At 43.0% G+C, this 26,360-nt stretch overlaps 1 protein-coding gene across 4 annotated transcripts in view; it reads left to right on the top strand.

Annotated features, from left to right (window-relative positions):
* Positions 1-26,360, top strand: part of LOC123775098 (uncharacterized) — a 215,839-nt gene that overhangs the window by 116,355 nt on the left and 73,124 nt on the right. The window contains exon 1 of one of the 4 annotated variants that reach the window (XM_045769960.2): positions 9,395-10,641. The exons of 2 other annotated variants lie outside the window; for them this stretch is intronic. In XM_045769960.2, coding sequence (XP_045625916.2) covers positions 10,500-10,641 — 142 coding nt within the window. In that variant the 5' untranslated portion in view covers positions 9,395-10,499. Of the gene's footprint in view, positions 1-9,394; positions 10,642-26,360 lie in introns of those variants that run through there. One more of the 4 variants, XM_045769959.2, reaches the window with a different exon arrangement.

The raw sequence follows: 26,360 nt of genomic DNA, 5'->3' as shown, positions 1-26,360 counted from the left end.
GGAGAGTTGTGCCTTAAGCATAGACACAATGTTCTCCCATATTAACAGGGACTTGATGAAATAAACGTATAAATGACCCCTCACTTGCTCTAGTGCTCTTGGGAGGTGGTGATCTTTGGGGTATATAAATACTCCGAAATTACCATCTCTTTTAAGGGTCTGAGCAGGTGGTGGAGCGGGTTAAGGCGTACCTGTTATGCCAGTTGCTGGAAGGCTTCTGTGCTGGCTAGGGTTCGAGTCTCCTGGTGGGAAAGTGTTCTAAAGTTGTATACTTCACTCTCGTGTTTAGGAGAGTTGTGCCTTAAGCATAGACACAGTGTTCTCCCATATTAACAGGGACTTGATGAAATAAACGTATAAATGACCCCTCACTTGCTCTAGTGCTCTTGGGAGGTGGTGATCTTTGGGGTATATAAATACTCCGAAATTACCATCTCTTTTAAGGGTCTGAGCAGGTGGTGGAGCGGGTTAAGGCGTACCTGTTATGCCAGTTGCTGGAAGGCTTCTGTGCTGGCTAGGGTTCGAGTCTCCTGGTGGGAAAGTGTTCTAAAGTTGTATACTTCACTCTCGTGTTTAGGAGAGTTGTGTCTTATATATATATATATATATATATATATATATATATATATATATATATATATATATATATATATATATATATATATATATATATATATATATGTATATATATATATATATATATATATATATATATATATATATATGTCGTACCTAGTAGCCAGAACTCACTTCTCAGCCTACTATTCAAGGCCCGATTTGCCTAATAAGCCAAGTTTTCCTGAATTATTATATTTACTAATTTTTTTTTCTTATGAAATGATAAAGCAACCCTTTTCTCTATGTATGAGGTCAACTTTTTTTATTGGAGTTAAAATTAACGTAGATATATGACCGAACCTAACCAACCCTACCTAACCTAACCTAACCTATATTTATAGGTAAGGTTAGGTTAGGTAGCCAAAAAAAGCTAGGTTAGGTTAGGTTAGGTAGGTTAGGTAGACGAAAAAACATTAATTCATGAAAACTTGGCTTATTTGGCAAATCGGGCCTTGAATAGTAGGCTGAGAAGTGCGTTCTGGCTATTAGGTACGACATATATATATATATATATATATATATATGTATATATATATATATATATATATATATATATATATATATATATATATATATATATATGTATATATATATATATATATATATATATATATATATATATATATATATATATATATATGTATATATATATATATATATATATATATATATATATATATATATATGTATATATATATATATATATATGTCGTACCTAGTAGCCAGAACTCACTTTTTGGCCTACTATTCAAGGCCCGATTTGCCTAATAAGCCAAGTTTTCCTGAATTAATATATTTTTTCTATTTTTTTTCTTATGAAATGATAAAGCTATCCATTTCATTATGTATGAGGTCAATTTTTTTTTATTGGAGTTAAAATTAACGTAGATATATGACCGAACTTAACCAACCCTACCTAACCTAACCTAACCTATCTTTATAGGTTAGGTTTGGTTAGGTAGCCGAAAAAGTTAGGTTAGGTTAGGTTAGGTAGGTTAGGTAGTCGAAAAACAATTAATTCATGAAAACTTGGCTTATTAGGCAAATCGGGCCTTGCATAGTAGGCTGAGAAGTGCGTTCTGGCTACTAGGTACGACATATATATATATATATATATATATATATATATATTCCATTGCATGCATTTACTTGGATCTGTCATTAGAGGGATAGTTTGTCATTGATATCCAACCCACACATCAGAAGATGGAGAAACGGCGACGTTTCGGTCCGCCCTGGACCATTAACAAGTCGTGTAATGGTCCACGATGGACCGAAACGTCGCTGGTTCTTCATTTTCTGATGTGTAGTTCTTCATTTCTTGCTTCAACTCTTCGGTAACGGACTATATAGTCGTCTGCAAGGTTTCTCATTTACTTGATTATGTGTGCCATCCGCATCTGTACTCCAGCAGGTGACTGTGTCCATTCTAGTATATGCAGACTAAAGCTGAAGTGCGTAATCTAAATGGGGGCCCCTGAACTGTATAATCTAAATCGGCCTATCTTCTTCCTGAAGTTATCTTGAGATGATTTCGGGGCTTTTTTTTAGTGTCCCTGCGGCCCGGTCCTCGACCAGGCCTCCACCCCCAGGAAGCAGCCCGTGACAGCTGACTAACACCCAGGTACCTATTTTACTGCTAGGTAACAGGGGCATAGGGTGAAAGAAACTCTGTCCATTGTTTCTCGCCGGCACCTGAAGAGGCCGGGGCCCTGAAGTGTATAATCTAAATGGGGCCTGAAGTGTATAATCTAAATGGGGCCTGAAGTGTATAATCTAAATGGGGCCAAAAGTGTATAATCTAAATGGGGCCAAAAGTGTATAATCTAAATGGGGCTTAACTAGAGCACGATTAAGGCGGTGAAGAATATTTATTGTCTTGAAAAAATCCACAAGGACTGTGAGGTGGGCGCGAACCTGTGACCAAGGCATTGAAAGCCGCATACTCTACCACTGAGCCACCGTGAATTGCGCATCATACAGTCCAAGCTAATTTTCGCATGATATATATCACGTTAGTGTGATTTCTGTACTCACCTAGTTGTATTCATCTAGTTGTGCTTACGGGAGGTTGAGCCCTGGCTCTTTCGGCCCGCCTCTCAACTGTCAATCATTCAACTTATTTTTTTTTCATACACACACACACACACACACACCCAGGGAGCAGCCCGTAGCAGCTGTCTTAACGCCCAGGTACTTATTTACTGCTAGGTAACAGGGGCATCAGGGTGGAAAAAAACTGCCCATTTGTCTCCGCCTCCACTGGGGATCGAACCCGGAACCGTAGGACTATGAATCCGAAGCGCTGTCCACTTAGCTGTCAGGCCCCCTTTTGTGCTTTTATTGTATTGTTTACTGAACATTCTGGAAGTAAATTCCAATATCCTGTTTGCCATATTTTGTACCTTTATGTATTGAGTTTTTTAACCCAAGATCCCTAGTAATTATGACTCTTAGATCTCTCTCTCACCCTCACAATGCCAACATTGTCTAGCTGATGTCTGGGAACTCTGTATTACGTAAGCCCAGAACCCTCTCTTTCTTAGCACTAAAGTGTGTCTGCCAATCTTCGGTGTATTTTGAAAGGCTATGTGGGTCGTCTTGTAGCGATTTTGCGTCTTCAATTAAGTTTATTGAGATTATAAAATACATCTTAAAAGTATAGAAAATACATCCTGAAAAGATAGGGTAGCCTATGCAGATGATGAGTCACAATAACGTGGCTGAAATATGTTGACTAGACCACACACTAGAAAGTGAAGGGACGACGACGTTTCGGTCCGTCCTGGACCATTCTCAAGTCAATTGTCGACTTGAAATCGACTTGAGGATGGTCAAGGACGGACCGAAGCGTCGTCGTCCCTTCATTGTCTAGTGTGTGGTCTGGTCAACATAAGATAGCTTAGGCTGTTTTTACCATCCTTTTGGCTTCTATAAGTACCTGTGGAAATTCTTCATCTGGCCCGGGGAACTTGTTTGGCTTTAATTTGATATTTGTTCAATAAATTCGTCCTTGGTAAGCAGCACCCAGTCTGCTCTCCTCACCGCATACCTCACTTATCTTTCCTCACTTATCTGTTCAGCTGGAGACGTCACATTCAGTTTTTTATAAACGTAGAGACAAAGTTCTCACTTGTGTGTCATCACCAGTTACCTGACCTGTCACCCCTTTCAATGGTCTTTCTTTCGGAAAGCCATTGAAAACCTTTCAATGGTTTCGGCATTGGTCCTTTTGTTATAAATATTGTGAATACGTATCTATATGTCATTTTGCCAGCTATGACCGGCCATTTTCTTATGCATGACCACAAGTACAAGCGTTGACGAACAGTTGCCAGACTGGCCGAGCATTTACCGTCATAAGGAGTAAGTAGGTTAGGAACGTGAGGTTAAGTGAGTCCACAAATGCCTTCATGGTTTTGCGGTAGGTCAGGAGGCGATCACTGTCAAGTCATCTTTATGATGCTTCCTAGGCTCAGGAACTATTTAATGAGTTGTGTACATAGAACGTCGTCCTGTGACTTCCGTATCGTGCGGGGAGAGGAAGCACACGAGAGCACGAGCTCTGTGAAAAACAATATATATCTCGGGATATTTCAGTGATACAGGAACTAAACACAGTCAGATAACTCATAAAGTGCTTCTCAACTTATTAAACAATATACCATAGTGATTGACATCCGACTTTTGTGCTTTAAGGAAATAACAAGTGAATTTTGTGTAGAGTCTACCTCGTGGTGCCACAACCCAGCCCATAGACCCACGTCCCGTGTGCCCACCGTGTGGGTGTGGGGGGGGGGGGGTGCTTACTAGCAATTTGGTTTCCAACAAGTGTAATAGGGGAATGTGGATCGAGAAATTAGTAATAGAGAAAGTGAATACTATTGCAAGTCGGAAATAAAGCAGAAAATCCCTTATTGTAATACAAGCGAATTAATATATCAGTGTGCAGGCGATGAGTCACAATAACGTGGCTGAAGTATGTTGACCAGACCACACACTAGAAGTTGAAGGGACGACGACGTTTCGGTCCGTCCTGGACCATTCTCAAGTCGATTGTGATGAGGAGTGTTATAATATATCAGTGTTATAACCCAAGTAACTGACAACTGAGGGCCTCCAGCCGCGACCTGGGACAACGTGTCAACTGTACAGCCTCTGGGACCCTCACCCTCGACCGTGCGATAAGTACTCGCCATACAGTAGAACAAATAAACATATATATTGTTACAAATATACGGTATACATATAATATTATAAATATATAAATATATACAACAAGGCAAAATGGGAGTAAATAAACAAAATTGTGGCCACTGTAACACTCCTTAAAGTCGAAGGTAACGGGAATTGAATGTTATATCTGTAAGACTAGATTCCATTCAGCTTGTACAGGAGTGAGTAACACTACGGCACTGAGAGCTGGTCACTTGCTCTGGGTGTGTAAAAATGACCTGCCAGCTTGGAATATCCTAAAAATCCTTCTAGATAACATGACGCATGATCGGAAAACATCATTCATTGGAAGCCTACCAGCCATCCAGAAGGAGTGGGAAAGGAACAACAACAATTCTAATATACAAGGGGCGGAGGCTATAGTCAGGGATGAAACTGAGGCTGAAACTCAGGAAGTTGTAAACTCTGACTCAGTAGGCCCGGATGTAGATGACAGTAAACTAGAAAGTGTACCAGACAGCACTGACAGCTCGATAGGTACAGACACTACGACGGTTCCCGATAGAGCAATTCAGAACAGAAGGACAGACTTATGCAAATTTTATGCAAAGGGCATATGCAGACATAGATATGCTGGTAATAAGAAAGGATTAGAATGCAGTTACCAACATCCCAAAAAATGTTTAAATATGCTTAGGAAAGGTGAGTGTCGATTTGGATCAATATGTAGGTTTTTCCATCCTGACATGTGCCAAACCTCACTGGAGGACAGAAAATGCTATGACCTCAGCTGCCCACACTTTCACGTGAAAGGCACGGAACGCTACATAAAGAGTGGCAAGCAGGATAATGAATTTGGAGGAAACTCTATAAATTTTTTATACCAGACCGAAAGAGAATTCAAAAGGAGGAGCATCTTCTTGAGGTTATCTTGAGATAATTTCGGGGCTTTTTAGTGTCCCCGCAGCCCGGTCCTCGACCAGGCCTCCACCCCCAGGAAGCAGCCCGTGACACCTGACTAACACCCAGGTACCTATTTTACTACTAGGTAACAGGGACATAGGGTGAAAGAAACTCTGCCCATTGTTTCTCGCCGGCGCCTGGGATCGAACCCAGGACCACAGGATCACGAGTCCAACGTGCTGTCCGCTCGGCCGACCGGCTCCCCATGGAGAGTGGAGTGGAGCATGGAGTGTATGGAACTGGATGCCAGATCCACTTGCATTTCAGAATTACAGATACAATTACACACCGAAAGGGAACTACAACTACGACAGACAACTGCCCTACAACAATCAGTACTGGTCAGAACAAACTCATTATGTCCACACATAATGGGTTTGCCGAAAAAGTCTCCCATTCAAACTATCACTAATAGAGTAACCTCATTCATCTTTGCCAACATACAAGGACTGAAAACAAGAACAAACAACAAAGTACAGTTCATAAATGGCCTCCTCACGGAGTCAAATGCAGTATTTGGAGCTTTCACAGAAACCCATGCAGGGGAATTGTTGGACAGTGAGATCTGGATTCCAGGATATAACCTATACAGGTGTGATAGGAAAATTAGGTCACATGGAGGAGTGGGTCTGTATATTAGGGAAGACCTTGCATGCTCGGAGCTCCTAAACGTTACAAATGAGGTGGTAGAGGTACTGGGATTAAAAATAGAGAAAATAAATTTAGTGATTATTCTAATATACAAACCGCCAGATGCAACGGCTGATGAATTCACAGAACAGATAAACAAAATAGAGAATAGCCTTGATAATTTGGAGAACCCGATACCTGATATTATCTTCCTAGGTGACTTCAACTTGCCTAGTCTCAGGTGGAAAATAGCAAACAATAATATTATACCAGGAAATCTATCAGGACCTAACCAACCACAGATTAGAGAACTACTTAGATTCTGTGACAAATTTTCACTCAATCAGCAGATATCGGAGCCAACGAGAAATGAAAATATTCTAGATCTGGTTTTTACGAACAATGAAGACATTATCAGAGACATTACGATATCAGATACTACATACTCAGATCACAAGCTCATTGAAGTGCAAACGACCATCAATACTCAGAATAGACCTAAAACGTTGATAAAGCGAGAGGGGCTATTCAGTAAATTCAATTTTAATAATAAAAGGATATACTGGGAGATAATAAACAGGGAACTTACAAACATTCCACGGGAAACTGTTCTAAGTAATACAAGTCCTACAGAAGGAATAGAAAAACTGACTTCGGAAGCATATCAAGTCTGTCTGAAACATGTTCCTTTGAGGAAAGCCAGAAAGAGATCTAACGTAGAAAGAGAACGCAGACGACACTATAAACGCAGGAAAAAAATAACGGAACTGCTTATGCAGACACGAATTTCCCGTCAAAGAAGGAATAATTTAAATAGGGAGATTGAAGAAATCGAGCGGAAATTGAAACACTCATATGAAACTGAAGAAAGGCATTTAGAACAGAAAGCATTTCAGGAAATAAAGAAAAATCCAAAATATTTCTTCACATATGCGAAATCAAAAGTAAAAACCACTGGCAGTATTGGACCTATTCGTACAAGTGAAGGTTCATACACGGAGGATGACAAAGAAATTAGTGAAATCCTAAAAAAGCAGTATGATGACATGTTTAGCACTCCAATAAAGAACATGAAAGTGGAAGATCCAGACAATTTCTTTATGCGGGATATTCAAACCCCTGTAAATATAACTGATATCAACACGAGCGCACTAAATTTTGAAAGAGAAATTGAAGGGGGGGATACCAGATGCACTTAAAGTAGCAGACATAGCCCCTCTACACAAGGGAGGGAGCAAAGCATTGGCAAAGAATTATAGACCAGTTGCACTAACATCGCACATCATAAAAGTATTTGAGAGAGTGATTAGGAGTCAGGTCACCAATTTCATGGAGACCAATGACCTTCACAACCCGGCCAACATGGATTTCGAGCGGGAAGATCGTGCCTCTCACAGCTACTTGAGCACTACGACAAAGTCACTGAGGCATTAGAAGAAAAACAGAATGCTGATGTGATATACACGGACTTCGCAAAGGCTTTCGATAAATGTGACCATGGCGTGATAGCACACAAAATGAAGTCAATGGGAATAACCGGTAAAGTAGGACGATGGATACTCAGTTTTCTGTCAAACAGGACACAGCGAGTAACGGTCAACCATATAAAATACGGTCCAAGTGCAGTTAAAAGCTCTGTACCTCTGGGTACAGTCCTTGCACCGCTGCTTTTCCTTATTCTCATATCAGATATAGATAAAAATACAAGTCACAGCTTCGTATCATCTTTTGCAGATGACACAAAAATCAGTATGAAAATTATCTCGGCTGAAGACATTGAAAAACTTCAAGCTGATATTAATAAAGTTTTCGACTGGGCATCAGAAAATAACATGATGTTTAACAGTGATAAATTCCAGGTACTTAGGTACGGTAAAAATGAGGACCTTAAACATAATACAGGGTACAAAACACAATCGAATCTGCCCATAGTAGGAAAACAGCATGTAAAGGATTTGGGAATAATAATGTCTGACGACCTAACGTTTAAGGAGCATAACCAAGCAAATATTGCGACAGCCAGAAAAATGATAGGATGGATTACGAGAACTTTCAGATCCAGGGATCCCATCACAATGGTTGTACTCTTCAAGTCACTTGTGTTGTCCCGTCTTGAGTACTGCTCAGTACTCACTTTTTCCCTTCAGAGCAGGAGAGATTGCTGAAATAGAGGGAATACAGAGAACATATACGGCACGCATAGACGCAATAAAGCACCTAAATTATTGGGATCGTCTCAAAGCCCTCCAAATGTACTCACTAGAAAGAAGACGAGAGAGATATCAAATAATATACACCTGGAAGATACTGGAGGGCCAAGTACCAAATCTACACAGTAAAATAACAACGTACTGGAGTGAACGATATGGAAGAAAATGCAGAATAGAACCAGTGAAGAGCAGAGGTGCCATAGGCACAATCAGAGAACACTGTATAAACATCAGAGGTCCGCGGTTGTTCAACGTCCTCCCACTCCCAGCAAGCATAAGAAATATTGCCGGAACAACCGTGGACATCTTCAAGAGGAAACTAGATTTATTCCTCCAAGGAGTGCCGGACCAACCGGGCTGTGGTGGGTATGTGGGCCTGCGGGCCGCTCCAAGCAACAGCCTGGTGGACCAAACTCTCACAAGTCAAGCCTGGCCTCGGGCCGGGCTTGGGGAGTAGAAACTCCCAGAACCCCATCAACCAGGTATCAACCAGGTAACCAGGTGCGTTACGCAGGCGCACTGTGCGTCAACACACTCTGCGTCGACACACTCGGACCACGGACTGTGCATTACGCAGGCGCACTGTGCGTCAACACACTGCATCGACACACTCGGACCACGGACTGTGCATTACGCAGGCGCACTGTGCGTCAACACACTCTGCGTCGACACACTCGGACCACGGACTGTGCATTACGCAGGCGCACTATGCGTCGACACACTCGGACCACGGACTGTGCATTACGCAGGCGCACTATGCGTCGACACACTCGGACCACGGACTGTGCATTACGCAGGCGCACTATGCGTCGACACTCTCGGACCACGGACTGTGCATTACACAGGTGCACTCTGCGTCGACACACTGGGACTACGCATGTACGAGTACAACACAAAATACAGAAGGCCAAGGGACCCATTAAGGGTAGTGACAGTTGCAGTAAGATTGGCACGTGGATACAATTTCAAACAATTATAATTAAAAACGAGGAAGATAGTAAAATTGATTAGGTCGTAAAACAAAGGCCCAAATTGGATGACCATGGGACTAAAGAACCTTATTGGAAATAAGAAATCTATATATATACGTTTGCAAAATAAAATGAGCGTTATATAGCATAACAATTTATATTAAGAAGAACGTTTAAAAGAGATGACATTTTTTCAGGTAACTGATAATAACAAACACATGAGATGAACAATTTTACTATAAGTGCATATAGGAGAAACAAGAACAATCACCAAAGAGTTCATCTTAATATACCAAACAAAGACTTGAGAAATGACTGGTCCTTTGTCAAATTAATTAGATCGTGTAACTGATGATGACAAAGAAATTGCTAGCATTCTCATTCATAACTTTGTGTCTGTATCTACTAGAGAAGAAGGCGAATTAAATTATTTAGTCACTATCAGGGGGAAAAGTTATTAAAACAGATGGAACAAATTAGAGCAAAATAAGTCAACGGGGATGAGGCGAAGTGTTGGCCAGGGTACTGAAAGAATGCAAGGAAGAGCCAAGTGAGCCCTTGACCCACATATTAATGAATCATTACTGGTCAACGAGGTACCAGAATCGTGGAGAGTTGCACCTGTGGTGGCGAGAGTTGAGAAGGGGAATATATATATACCACTTGCAGCGAACTATCTGTCAATTACCCTAACGTCTCTTTGTCAGAAAATTGCTTGAAACGATAATAGCAAAAGTCATTCACCTTCATCCTGGAAAACATAGATTAAATAATGATTTACAACATGTTTTTACGAAGGGCAGACGGTAAATCATCACAATAATGTGCCTGAAAATCACGCAACCATTTACAAAGTGCTGTAAATGTTTGATAAATTTCGTTTCAATCTATTCCAGCATATTTGAGGCAGTTGATAGCGGAAAAAACTGAGATGTTGAGTACCATGACTCTAGCAGCAAAGCTCTTGATACGGCGCCACACGGAAGACTTTGAGTATAAAGATAGAGGCTCACGGTACTGGGGGCGCTATCTTAAGATGGCTAACGGCTTGGTTATCCCAAAGGCAACAAAGGGTTAGTATGAACAGAGTCAAGTTAGAATGGGAAACTATACACCCTCTGGACAAGAACCATTTCAACCTACACCCTGGAGAGATGGAATAACACTACACTACACTACACTACACTACACTACACTACAATACACACAGAAATCACAATAGCGTGATGCATCAAATGAACCACAAGGGCCGTGATGAGGATTCGAACCTACGTCCGATCTATTTGTTCAGGTGGAATAACTGACTTGTCCTTAATGGTTTTTTTGAGGACCGAGGCATTCCATATGTCCCCCCTCTACCCCCATCTATCTACCTAGCCCCCCCCCCCACACACACTCACCCCCCCCCTGGTACTCCCCCCCCTCACCATCCCCCCCTTGTCCCCCCTTCCCCATCACCATCCACCCTCCCAAACTTTTGTATCAAAACGTAATACTTAAACTGACCTCTAAATTCTGGTTCACTTTTTGCTGGATGGTGAACACGGTGTTATGCTCTTATGAGAGTAGACATTAATTATCACAGGGGAAGAGTTATACTTCGTCTCGTACTGGAGAAGACAGTCAAGACGCTAGACCAGGAGGAGGAGGAGGAGGAGAGAGGGAGGAGGAGGAAGAGAAGAGGGAGAAGGAGGAGGAAAATGAAAAGAGGAAGAAAATATATATAGTACAACACCGGTTGTACCGCTGGCGGCACCTGTTTTGTGATTGGTGGAGGGGGGGGGGAGTGGTGGAGCCATGTTCTTCAGTAACACCACCTGCCCTCCCACCTACACCACCTGCCCTCCCATCTACACCACCTGCCCTCCCATCTACACCACCTGCCCTCCCATCTACACCACCTGCCCTCCCACCTACACCACCTGCCCTCCCACCTACACCACCTGCCCTCCCACCTACATCACCTGCCCTCCCACCTACACCACCTGCCCTCCCACCTACACCACCTGCCCTCCCACCTACACCACCTGCCCTCCCACCTACACCACCTGCCCTCCCACCTACACCACCTGCCCTCCCATCTACACCACCTGCCCTCCAACCTACACCACCTGCCCTCCCACCTACACCACCTGCCCTCCCACCTACACCACCTGCCCTCCCACCTACACCACCTGCCCTCCCACCTACACCACCTGCCCTCCCATCTACACCACCTGCCCTCCCACCTACACCACCTGCCCTCCCACCTATGCCTCGACTCATGGACTCATCAGCTGCGATGATCCAAGTGAAGGAACTGTCATAATCTGCTTATCCTTATCACGTGTGGTTTAGTCCACACCTGTCACCATTGATGATACTGTGCTTGTATAATTAGTTATAACTAGTCCGTATAACCAGGACGTGGGTGACCTAGCACCTCCTAAAAAGCCTAAAGGTTTCAGTTCGATACCAGTTAGCTCTCTCTGGGATCCTTGATAATATATATATATATATATATATATATATATATATATATATATATATATATATATATATATATATATATATATATATATATATATATATATATATATACAATTATACACAATATTCCCCCCTTCTATGATACGCAGAGTGTACATGAGAAAAAGGAAATCATACAACATAATTGAGTTTAATATATTTGTTACGGACCCATACTGGTGGTGTGGGCGGGGGCGACTCGCACACACGCGGGCTCAGGGCACTGGATCTCCAAGTGCTTAACACTAAGTCATTTGCATCTACGTGTAACTGGACAGGTTTAATTTGGGTTTAGTGTGTGGGATACTAGTCTAGTGGACGGTTGTGACAAGGGTTGGGACAAGGGTTGTAACAAGGGTTGGGACAAGGATTGTAACAAGGGTTGGGACAAGGGTTGGGACAAGGGTTGGGACAAGGATTGTAACGGGTTGGGACAAGGGTTGGGACAAGGATTGTAACAAGGGTTGGGACAAGGATTGTAACAAGGGTTGGGACAAGGGTTGGGACAAGGGTTGGGACAAGGGTTGGGACAAGGGTTGGGACAAGGATTGTAACAAGGGTTGGGACAAGGATTGTAACAAGGGTTGGGACAAGGGTTGGGACAAGGATTGTAACAAGGGTTGGGACAAGGGTTGTAACAAGGGTTAGGACAAGGGTTGGGACAAGGGTTGGGACCTGGGTTGGGACAAGGGTTGGGACAAGGGTTGGGACAAGGGTTGTAACAAGGGTTAGGACAAGGGTTGGGACAAGGGTTGGGACAAGGGTTGGGACAAGGATTGTAACAAGGGTTGGGACAAGGATTGTAACAAGGGTTGGGACAAGGGTTGGGACAAGGGTTGTAACAAGGGTTAGGACAAGGGTTGGGACAAGGGTTGTAACAAGGGTTGGGACAAGGATTGTAACAAGGGTTGGGACAAGGGTTGGGACAAGGATTGTAACAAGGGTTGGGACAAGGGTTGGGACAAGGGTTGGGACAAGGATTGTAACAAGGGTTGGGACAAGGGTTGGGACAAGGGTTGTGACAAGGGTTGGGACCTGGGTTGTAACAAGGGTTGGGACAAGGGTTGTGACAAGGGTTGGGACAAGGGTTGGGACAAGGGTTGTAACAAGGGTTGGGACAAGGATTGTAACAAGGGTTGGGACAAGGGTTGGGACAAGGGTTGGGACAAGGGTTGTGACAAGGGTTGGGACAAGGGTTGTAACAAGGGTTGGGACAAGGGTTGTAACAAGGGTTGGGACAAGGCTTGTAACAAGGCTTGTAACAAGGCTTGTAACAAAGGTTGTAACAAAGGCTGTAACAAAGGCTTGTAACAAAGGTTGTAACAAGGCTTGTAACAAGGTTGTAACAAGGTTGTAACAAGGCTTGTGACAAGGCTTGTGACAAGGCTTGTAACAAGGGTTGTAACAAGGCTTGTGACAAGGCTTGTAACAAGGGCTTGTAACAAGGCTTGTGACAAGGGTCAACGAAATATCTCATATACAGACAAATAAAACTATAACATTTACCTAATACTTAATTTCTTACCCCAAGTAAAGCACAATAGTAAACCGTATTTGTATTAGTTTACCATAATTAACTATTTTGTCTAACTTATCATAAATGTTGCAACAGAATTAAAATTATTTCTTTTACTGAATAAACGTCACAACTGAATAGATAACAGAAACCATTTAATTACTCCACGATACAACTTACCTTATGTATTTATTTTTAAGTGTTTTATATTAATATTGAAATTGTTTTAAATGTCTTAAATCAATTGTAAAATTTAGGTATAAGGTTATCTCTTATCTTGAGGTTATCTTGAGATGATTTCGGGGCTTTTTAGTGTCCCCGCGGCCCGGTCCTCGACCAGGCCTCCACCCCCAGGAAGCAGCCCGTGACAGCTGACTAACTCCCAGGTACCTATTTACTGCTAGGTAACAGGGGCATTCAGGGTGAAAGAAACTTTTGCCCATTTGTTTCTGCCTCGTGCGGGAATCGAACCCGCGCCACAGAATTACGAGTCCTGCGCGCTATCCACCAGGCTACGAGGTTGTTTTGGGGGTGTAAAGGTTTTTTTGGAAACAAAGATTTGTACCAATTTTAGATTATAATTACTGCCCCTTCCGCCTGCCTGGACCTAAGCCCGTCTGCTACATGGCGTTTGTAAGACAGATTTATGTTCAGTTGTTCATCAATTGGTCCAGAACCAGTGAACAAAGCCGAGGAAGAACATTGGCGAGTCTCATGTTAATGATAAGACTGGAAGCCTATAATCAGCTGAATTATATCCTCCAAAGCAATTTAACTCACACAATGTTTATCACGATAAAAAAAAGGAGGAATTATATATTGGTGAAGATTGGCGGCTGGTGCAGTCTAGTCTTCACTTGTTTGTGATCTTCACCTGCGTCTAGTCCTCATTTGTTTCACTGAAAACTATCTACTTACCTGTGACTGATTATATGTGCTTGAAAGTCTGAATATTAATTAAGAACTGCTCTCTTCACATTGTGTAAAGCATCTGGTCACTTCAATAATGTGTAGCTAGCTTTAAAGACAAGAAATACAGCTTCGAATTTATCACCTGCTGTAATATTATTTAATCTTAAGTAATACAGTTTTTATTTATCAATTGTCTTGAATTATGTTTCTCTCAGCGGCACCGGGATCTTATATCCTGCCTCCCTTATGTCATGGTTGTAACTCCAGCGACAGGATATACGACAGCGCTGGTGGGTCAAGTAACTATCCCTCTAATACACGCGGGGGTAGGGGTGTGGGGGGCTTGAGTCGGTAATCACTAAGCAATTTACGATTTTCGATCGGCTACGATATCGCTCTCAACTGAAGGTGAAGACAGAGCACAACAATCATTGCATAACCTGTATATAAAGTTCAGTTTTCTCTATTATACAACCCTTTGTTGACATATTCTCCGTCGGGCCGGCCGTTTTAATAAGTTCCTTGTTTATCTATAACTCGTAAACAATATATATTTTACGAAAAGCTAAATAATTCATTGTAATTGTAATGTAGAAGAGAAATAGTTATTAAGTGTAAAGGAACTGACCAAACATTAATAGAAACTACATGACATTAGTACAGTAACTTAACGTTCTTGGCTCACAATCGAGGATCCTGTGTTCGATTCCCCGGGCGGAACGCAAATGGTTCTATTTCCACTCTGCCTGAAAAGTAGATACCACGGAGTTAGTTAACTGTTGTTGGTAGCATACTGTGCAGGGTCAGTAGTTTAACCTTGTAGGATCTTCACTACAAGCATATATATATATTATATATATATATATATATATATATATATATATATATATATATATATATATATATATATATATATATATATATATATATATACACGCACACCCCTGAAAGAATGGTAGACAGTTGGTGTGGGACTACACTTGCGTTTCAACTTTAGCCAACACCTATGATGACTTCAGTGCTGCACAGGCAGGAGGAGCTGCCAATCACCGGGAAGCAGTCAAGTCACGTAAATACAGAGTCCTTGATCACCACTACAATTTTGTCCCCATTGCCTCGGAGACACTTGGTGCCTGGGGTAAAAGTGCTGCTAGTTTTTTGAAGGAGTTGGGAGTCCAAGCTAATTGAAACAACTAGAGACCCTAGAGCCGTCAGTTTTCTCTTTCAGCGCCTTAGTGTGGCGATCCAGAGAGGCAATGCTCACTACATCCATGGTTCCTGCCCGCCATCTGAGGAGCTGGAGGAGCTCTACAACCTGTGACAAGCAGCCTTGTACCCGGCATGTAACCAATGTTGTAACCCTTTTTGTATAATGAAATTTTAAATAAAGTTATACAGATACACACATACAAAAAGAATAGGGGTGGTAGGAGAAGAAAATATCAAAGTGTTCAGTGAGGATCCACAAGGATCTTCTTCTTGAGGATCTTCTATGAGTACTCCTTATTTTCTTCTCCGAGGCTATGGGTCCCTACACTTGCACCAGAGGTAGTACCCCTTTAGGTAATATATATATATATATATATATATATATATATATATATATATATATATATATATATATATATATATATATATATATATATATATATATATATATGACAATGTTAGACCAGGAAGGAAGAATTAAGATTTTCTTATCCTTCTAATCTAATTCTAATCTGACATTGTCACATTGTTCATCACGTGTTAATTTCTTCGTGATTTACACACACATAAACTATTAAACATTACAACTAAGACAAATTATTAAACATTATAACTAAGCGAAATGAACGAATATTGAGGTAAGATACAATGTGTCATAATATTATTTTTTTTAGTCATTAAATTCAAGAGTTCATTGCAAATAATTTTTTCCCTAAACCTTTGACTTTCCGACGACCTTCAATAACTTTACAATTCAATTACTAACCTGTAATATATTTTTAAGACTAATGATCATTATTTTTATTATATTGTATATGAGAACTGAATTTGGAAACAATTTAAATTCCTACAAAGGAACAGTTAGTGGACTAGTGGAATAGATATTGAACAAATAGACCTAATGAAAACCCCCAGAGCAGATGAAGAAATAGTGGAAAATACAGCTCATCGTCAAAACTGTGACCATCTATTCGCCAAACTCCCTCTTTCTGACAGACCGTCCTCCACTCAAGTCCATTACATCCAGAGGTCGACCCCCACAGACGCATTCATATATTTTAACATGCTATTCATTCAAAACGAGAATTTTCTCAAATATAAATTAATATTATAATATATTAGCATATTGTGCATATATAGGCATAGGTTAGGTTAGGTGTATAGGTTCTGTTGGCGATTATTTGTGTTTGTAGTACGTGGGTGAAGCATTTACAGCGTTGTGGTTCGAACAAAATTCTTCAGTGAAGCACTTGCTCCTGAAGTGTTCGAACGTCAACAGTTGTGAGTCGTGTGTTACAGCCCGTCCTCCAAACAAAGACCCAAAACTGCAGCCCGTTCTCCAAACAAAGACCCAAAACTGCAGCCCGTCCTCCAAACAAAGACCCAAAACTGCAGCCCGTCCTCCAAACAAAGACCCAAAACTGCAGCCCGTCCTCCAAACAAAGACCCAAAACTGCAGCCCGTCCTCCAAACAAAGACCCAAAAGTGATTCCATGCACCCGCCAAACCCCCTGCTTATGAATGAAAAACAGTTTACACACGACTCACAACTGCTGACGTTCGAACACTTCCGCAACAAGTGCTTCACTGAAGAATTTTGTTCGAACCACAACGCTGTAAATGCTTCACCCACGTACAATACAAATAATCGCCAACAGAACCTAAAGACCTAACCTAACCTACACTTAACTTTACATAGAGCTTTAATATATAATAACATTAGTATATAATTGAGAACAACCCTAATTTTAATACACAATACATCAAAATTGACCAGTGCGTCTTGGGGGGATGACTGACGCTTTAACGAGCCTAGCCTGATGACTTATTGTCAGAGAACTGGTTGAAATGCTTCACCCTCGTACGCTAGCGTAATCAAAATATGAAACCTTAGCCATATTCTACACACAATTGTTCAACTAATCTAAACTAATACATAATCAGTATGTAAGGGGTGGGACCAGCCGGACCTCTGAAGCGGTCACGACGTCATAAAAACTAATGTACTAAATTGTCCGAACCTAACTTAACCTGCGTACCCACGAAGAGAAAACGGGATATCACGTCAGTTATGGGAGCCGCTGTGATTTGTAATATTTGGGCTTTAAAGGAATTTACACAGCAAGTTGACCAGACCAAGGAGCCGGTCGGCCGAGCAGACAGCGCGCTGGACTTGTGATCCTGTGGTCCTGGGATCGATCCCAGGCGCCGGCGAGAAACAATGGGCAATGAGTTTCTTTCACCCTATACCCTTGTTACCTAGCAGTAAATAGGTACCTGGGTGTTAGTCAGCTGTCACGGGCTGCTTCCTGGGGGGTGGAGGCCTGGTCGAGGACCGGGCCGCGGGGACACTAAAGCCCCGAAATCATCTCAAGATAACCTCAAGATAACCACACACTAGAAGGTGAAGGGACGACGACGTTTCGGTCCGTCATGGACCATTCTCAAGTCGATTGAGCCATACTTTAGCCCCGTTACTGTGACCCATCGTCAGCATATGGTTTACACAGCAAAATGCAATATACTCTTCAGGAGGACAGGTACAGACCCAGCGCCTCCTTACCTGCAGGCAGCCATCAAGTTACCTGCAGCTTATCATCACTCTCTACCTCCACTGTATTAATACTATTCTAGTTCTCAAGCGCTAGTCTTCTAACAGAACGGAATAGTTAGGCCCTTGATTTATACAGCCGTTGGCTTGTACTGTTCCAATGAAACAGCAACTTTCGTTACCTCAATAATGTAGTTTTACAAGGTGTCATTCTAAATGTTTTTAGTTATCGTTCATGTTTGTGTAAAGCCAAGTGCAGCATTCTCGACACATGCACACTCCCCTGGGGTTGTGTACGGTCCTAGGGGTACACTGTATCACAGGTGGGGGGGAGCAGGTACACTCCCCTGGGGGTACACTGTATCACAGGTGGGGGGGAGCAGGTACACTCCCCTGGGGGGGTACACTGTATCACAGGAGGGGGACCAGGTACACTCCCCTGGGGGTACACTGTATCACAGGTGGGGGGGACCAGGTACACTCCCCTGGGGGTACACTGTATCACAGGTGGGGGGACCAGGTACACTCCCCTGGGGGGTACACTGTATCACAGGAGGGGACCAGGTACACTCCCCTGGGGGTACACTGTATCACAGTAGGGGGACCAGGTACACTCCCCTGGGGGTACACTGTATCACAGGAGGGGACCAGGTACACTCCCCTGGGGGTACACTGTATCACAGGAGGGGACCAGGTACACTCCCCTGGGGGTACACTGTATCACAGGAGGGGGGACCAGACCCCCCCTGGGGGTACACTGTATCACAGGAGGGGGGACCAGACCCCCCCCTGGGGGTACCCAGGTACATTAGTTTTATGCCGTATTTTTGGGTGGACAAAAATATTAAAAATGATCTGAAAAGATAATATTATTATTAAGTATATAATCGGGATTATAATTCTTTATTTTATCGCAGTTCATTATATATTCTATATGTATTGTTCTAAATATTGTTACCCAAATATTAGTAGTATACTTGATAGACTTGAGAGTATAATTCATGGCTTGGCGGCATACCCGTGATATACCTCTAATGAGAACAAGTGCACACATCTACTCCAGTATTGATCCACTCGGCTAAACGCACACTACAAAAGTTTCTGTTACTTTCTTAACTAGTTGTGAACCTCAGTTTTAAAGTTATCACAGTTGCAGAAGTTAATAATATGACAAGTTCTTGTTAGCAAAAGTTTAAAAATATAATTGTTTTAGGTTTAATGTCAACGGAGAATTTGTTTGGTCTCTCTCTCTCTCTCTCTCTCTCTCTCTCTCTCTCTCTCTCTCTCTCTCTCTCTCTCTCTCTCTCTCTCTCTCTCTCTCTCTCTCTCTCTCTCTCTCTCTCTCTCTCTCTCTCACACAACCAAGTCAGTATACAACTTTATAATACTAACAAAAATTACTTTATTTAATGAAATCTTTATTAGTTTTCATTAGGGGAAAAAATACAACTTTAATGCAAAATTAAGAGTGACGTGAAGCCGAAGATGAACTAGGAGTCAACAGCCTATTGTTGATCCCTCACTTAAGATGATGAGAGAACATGTTCTCAATGTTCACTGTTCACCAAGGTATCTCTAGAACACCTCTGGGGCTGAGTTCTGGTCATCAGGTGTCTCTGGAACACCTGTGCTACAGTGTTGTTCATCATTTTATTGGTCTACTTCCTCGATAGAAATGGCCACGTTTATTTCACCTCGTGAATCTGTTCACCTAGCAATGAACAATGTACCCGGGTAGTTAGGCAGCTGTTGTAGGGTTGCATCTTGGAGATCAGTAGTTGGGATCTGGAACAAAATTCCAGCTATGTACAGCTATATACAAGCCATATGGTACACAGAATTGTAAATCCTACTTAACTTTGCTGAGCTTAATCTAACACTAACCTACTCAACCTAACATAAGGTTAATCCAACCCTACCGTACCTCACTAACCAATCCTAACCTAACCTAACCTAGACCTAACCTAACCTAACCTAGCGAATGTGATGTAACCTAACCCAACCATTGCTAACACAGCCCAGCCGAAGGTAAATATATCACAGCCTAATATTATATATATATATATGGGTTTGATCAACAGAAAACGTTGACCATTTTCCCATCTCCTCTCTCTCAGTCCCTCTCTCCTCCTCTCTCCCTCAGTCTCTCTCTTTCTCTCTCCCCCTCTCCCCTAGTCTCTCTCTTTCCTCCTCCTCCTCCCCCGCCCTCTCCGTGGCTCCTGTTCCCATGGTAACAGCAATATCATCTCCGCTTTTATTGTTTTAAGGAAAAATGTTGGGAAAAGTATTGCAGAATTATGAACAACTTTTGACATTGAGCTCTGCGTGACCTTGAAGGGTAAACACTCCTACGGAGACTTGCAAACATCTTTGTTTGTATCTTCTTTGTGAACCGCTCTTAGATTATAGAGATATACACATCTGTTGGCATCACACCATACCTGCTGGTGTACTGGGGCATGTGTAGACTTGTGGTGTACTGGAGCATGTGTAGACTTGTGGTGTACTGGAGCATGTGTGTAGACTGCTGTAGTATACAGGAGCATATGTAGACTGTTGTGGTGTACTGGAGCATGTGTAGACTGTTGTGGTATACTGGAGCATATGCAGACTGTTGTGGTGTACTGGAGCATGTGTAGACTTGTGGTAGTATACTGGAGCATGTGTGTAGACTGCTTGTAGTATACAGGAGCATGTGTAGACTGTTGTAGTATACAGGAGCATGTGTAGACTGTTGTAGTATACAGGAGCATGTGTAGACTGTTGTAGTATACATGGAGCATGTGTAGACTGTTGTAGTATACTGGAGCATGTGTAGACTTGTAGTATACTGGAGCATGTGTAGACTGTTGTAGTATACAGGAGCATGTAGACTGTTGTAGTATACAGGAGCATGTGTAGACTGTTGTAGTATACATGAGCATGTGTAGACTGTTGTAGTATACAGAAGCATGTAGACTGTTGTAGTACACAGGAGCATGTGTAGACTGTTGTAGTATACAGGAGCATGCGTAGACTGTTGTAGTATACAGGAGCATGTGTAGACTGTTGTAGTATACAGGAGCATGTGTACTATTGTAGTATACAGGAGCATGTGTAGACTGTTGTAGTATACTGGAGCATGTGTAGACTGTTGTAGTATACAGGAGCATGTGTAGACTGTTGTAGTATACAGGAGCATGTGTAGACTGTTGTAGTATACAGGAGCATGTGTAGACTGTTGTAGTATACTGGAGCATGTGTAGACTGTTGTAGTATACTGGAGCATGTGTAGACTGTTGTAGTATACTGGAGCATGTGTAGACTGTTGTAGTATACAGGAGCATGTGTAGACTGTTGTAGTATACTGGAGCATGTGTAGACTGTTGTAGTATACAGGAGCATGTGTAGACTGTTGTAGTATACAGGATCATGTGTAGACTGTTGTAGTATACAGGAGCATGTGTACTGTTGTAGTATACTGGAGCATGTGTAGACTGTTGTAGTATACTGGAGCATGTGTAGACTGTTGTAGTATACTGGAGCATGTGTAGACTGTTGTAGTATACAGGAGCATGTGTAGACTGTTGTAGTATACAGGAGCATGTGTAGACTGTTGTAGTATACTGGAGCATGTGTAGACTGTTGTAGTATACTGGAGTATGTGTAGACTGTTGTAGTATACTGGAGTATGTGTAGACTTCAAAATATAATTCACAATACTGCATGAAAACTTTCTTCAGAACTCAGCTGCTTCAAAACTTCTTTCAAAGCTCAACAAAATTAAAAACAAAAAAACAGCGATAAAAGTTAACTCACAACTTTAATGTTTGTTAGTTTCCGTTGTACACGATACAGTGGTGTGTGTGTATAACCTCGTGGACCCTCCTTCGGTTATAAGGACCACGTCAAGCATCATACAGGCACGATAATCATACCAAGAACGTCGCTTATACGTTGCATAAGGCCAAAAATGATCGTACTAGACAAATGGAAGCGGCTGGCGGAAGTGACGTACTGTCCCGTTTTCTGTTTTAGGTCCTCTGGTAGGTTAGGAGAGGACACTTGGGGAACCTTAGGAGGACGGGCGCTGTGGCCAGGACCTCGGGGAACATTAGGAGGACAGGCACTGTGGCCAGGACCTCGGGGAACATTAGGAGGACAGGCACTGTGGCCAGGACCTCGGGGAACCTTAGGAGGACAGGCACTGTGGCCAGGACCTCGGGGAACCTTAGGAGGACAGGCACTGTGGCCAGGACCTCGGGGAACCTTAGGAGGACAGGCACTGTGGCCAGGACCTCGGGGAACATTAGGAGGACAGGCACTGTGGCCAGGACCTCGGGGAACATTAGGAGGACAGGCGCTGTGGCCAGGACCTCGGGGAACATTAGGAGGACAGGCGCTGTGGCCAGGACCTCGGGGAACCTTAGGAGGACAGTCGCTGTGGCCAGGACCTCGGGGAACCTTAGGAGGACAGTCGCTGTGGCCAGGACCTCGGGGAACCTTAGGAGGACAGGCGCTGTGGCCAGGACCTCGGGGAACCTTAGGAGGACAGGCGCTGTGGCCAGGACCTCGGGGAACATTAGGAGGACAGGCGCTGTGGCCAGGAGCCGCACAGCGCATGCGTTGTATCCCAGCAAACACAGAGCGTTATTACGACGCATTAAGCGCACTGCTCACGTATATTCATGTCGGCAATCCTCTTGAGGACGGCTCAGCAGGCTGCTTGGATACCTGGTCAGAATAACCGTAGGTGAGGCTCACGCGCTAGATCACGTCACCAGATAGCCCCGCCCCTCACGCACCCTGATTGGCTCCCCGGTGGGTAATGATGATCTGTGATTGGTTGATTGCTTTGGAGGAAAATATCGGGAGGTCTCAGCCAATGGTGAATGCTTATATTATGCAACAGAAAACGGCGTGCACAACGCTTAATGACTGGAGTGCGCCAGGATCAATTTTATGGTCGTTTATTCAACTTGAATGTCTTTTTGCATTTATCAGAATTGATCAATATGTTTGGAATTTTAGACGCTTAAGTCTAAATGCTTATATTATGTTTGATAAAGGCTAGTTACTGAACATATCAGTGACAAGAGTAAACAAAGCCTTAATTTATCGCCGCTAGAAACAACCTATTACAATCAAAGACACAATCAACTAATAAACAATTAACTAATTCACAAGCGAACCCATCTTGTGACCATGAAATCTATCCAGGAGGCAAAAGCAAAGTTGCCTGAAGCTCCATCAGTGGACAATGCCATTCTCTGGGCAGGTAAGGTTATATGCCATGTGCAGACCTCGATCAACACCTGTCCAACAATTAAACCATGCCTCAAACACCTGTAATGGGGTGGGATTGGGGGGATTGGGATTGGCATGGTAACTAAATTATGGCAACACAACATTCCAGTTGTCAGCTAGCGGGAGTGTTAGCTACAATGGCTTAGGTTAGGTCTCTCACGTGAGATTAAGAGCGGTTGATTGACTGGATTTTCCTCCAGTACAGCTGGAATGGGGTTCACTAGAGCTGGAATGGGGTTCACTAGAGCAGGAATGTGGTCCACTACAACTGGAATAGGGTCCACTACAACTGGAATGGGGTCCACTAGAGCAGGAATGGGGTCCACTACAACTGGAATGGGGTCCACTAGAGCAGGAATGGGGTCCACTGCAACTGGAATGGGGTCCACTACAACTGGAATGGGGTTCACTACAACTGGAATGGGGTCTACTTCAACTGGAATGGGGTCCACTACAACTGGAATGGGGTTCACTACAACTGGAGTGGGGTCTACTTCAACTGGAATGGGGTCCACTACAACTGGAATGGGGTCCACTACAACTGGAATGGGGTCCACTACAACTGGAATGGGGTCCACTACAACTGGAATGGGGTCTACTTCAACTGGAATGGGGTCCACTACAACTGGAATGGGGTCCACTACAACTGGAATGGGGTCCACTACAACTGGAATGGGGTCCACTACAACTGGAATGGGGGTCCACTACAACTGGAATGGGGTCCACTACAACTAGAATGGGGTCCACTAGAGCAGGAATGGGGTCCACTACAACTGGAATGGGGTCTACTACAACTGGAATGGGGTCCACTACAACTGGAATGGGGTCCACTAGAGCAGGAATGGGGTCCACTACAACTAGAATGGGGTCCACTACAACTGGAATGGGGTCCACTACAACTGGAATGGGGTCCACTAGAGCAGGAATGGGGTCCACTACAATTGGAAGGGAGTCCACTACAACTGGAATGGGGTTCACTACAACTGGAACCACTGTACCTGGCAGGGGACGTGGAACCACTGTACCTTGGAGTGGACTTGGAACCACTGTACCACTGTACCACTAGAAAAAGTCACCATTATTCCGATAGGTTACAATGGCAGCAGCGGTGTTGAACACTGTTTAATTCAGATGGTGTTAATTAACATTGTTCAACGCCACGTGTCCTGGCCTCACTATCAGGGAGACTTTGCCAGGGGTTTAATATTCGCGATTGTGCGCGAATCACGTTAGAAGAGTCTCTGGCGATGGGAGATTTTGGCGGGGGGGGGGGGGATTTGTAAAGTTCATGGAATGTTCAGCAGAACTTGAGTGTAGTGAGGTTTGTGATAGTGGGGAAATAGTTGGCGATTTGGAAACTTAGCAGTTGGCGGTGTAGGTGAGTGGGTGAGGTGACGAGCAATATTCCTAGGAGGGGGGGACACCCAGCCTGGTATACAGGTCAGGTGTGGAGTCACAGGTGTGGGATAGTATTAAGAGTTTTATTAATAAGGTGTAGCAGTAAGTATAGGGAAGTAGGGATAGGTTTTTTTTTTTTAGGAATAGTTATAATTGGTCATTTATTTTTTTTAAGTGGTTAAGATTCATAATTTTCTTTGAGCATATTTGATTTTATTGTGTTTAATGATTAATGATTGTTTGGTGTCATAATTCCCATTATATTTGTGTGTCCATTCCATGCTTGTGAGAGCAGGTTTGGGGGAGTTGTTGGTACAGGGAGGCTAAACCGAGGGCCCACGAGCCGGTAATCCCGCAATTTGATTGAGCGGAGTAGGCGTTCTAAAAAAAAATAATTTTGCCCCGAGAGGCAAGTTTATTGGGCAGCGCCACTCATCTTGTGAGTGGACACACCGCCATAGCAGCATGTACAACACTCCCCAATAGGAAGAAAACCCGCTGGGTTGTTCATCCTATCACTTGTACCCAGACACAGTTGGGACTTGCTTAACTGTCTCAAGTGAACAGCTTATCAAACAATCAGCGTTCTTTTGGTGTCATGAGGAGGCTGCACGGTAGTATTAAGGGGAACTGTTCACGTTATGGCGTTTGACTGATTTACTCCAATCAGACGCAATGACCTGAGTTGTACTGGTCTTGTACAGCATGCTAGGGGGGGGGGACTAGTGTGTTCAGTAGACTTAACCTCTGGGGACGCCTAGTAGTGACTGGTTCAAGTTCAAATACGTGTACTGACACAATCAAATACATCTCAAAGGGATAGAGTAGCTTAGGCTATTTCTACCATTCTCTGCTTCAAGTCCCTCAAGGGGCGCACAAATCCAGTGAGTACAAATCCACAAATCACAGAACAAGAATCCCATTTAACATTGCAGGTTACTATAGTCAACACAGCATGTAAGTGTTACACTCTTGGTAGCTACAAAGTGCTTGTAGCTCCTAAGTATTCTGTCTATCATACCATTATCACACATCCAAACAATTTGATGTGGTACACTACATGAAGTCTGGTCACGGTGCAGTCACAGTTTTGAAGTTGTGGGCCCGCAGAGGAGCGAGGGAGACCATTCTGAGCCGCGTAAGGTGGCCGTAGTTTTAAGACGTAGGAATAACCACTGAATACTCTGTAATTAGGAACGGTACAGTTAAGAGACTGTATCGTTACAGTCGGTACTCAGTAGAGACTACAGGAGTCTGATGGATGCCTACTACTACAATTAAGTCTGATTAGTGTTTTATAAGTCTCGAGTGGTATAAACATTTTATTGTGGAGATTTTTTTTATGAGTAAGTTGAAAGTAGTGACTACCTCATTCTCTCTCCCCAACTTTATTCCAGTACTGTTTTTATGAT

Source organism: Procambarus clarkii, chromosome 92 (genome assembly GCF_040958095.1).
Source record: "Procambarus clarkii isolate CNS0578487 chromosome 92, FALCON_Pclarkii_2.0, whole genome shotgun sequence".
Lineage (NCBI taxonomy): Eukaryota > Metazoa > Arthropoda > Malacostraca > Decapoda > Cambaridae > Procambarus > Procambarus clarkii.
The sequence above is the reverse complement of the archived record's forward strand: the minus strand, read 5'-3'. Positions and strand labels throughout refer to the sequence as shown.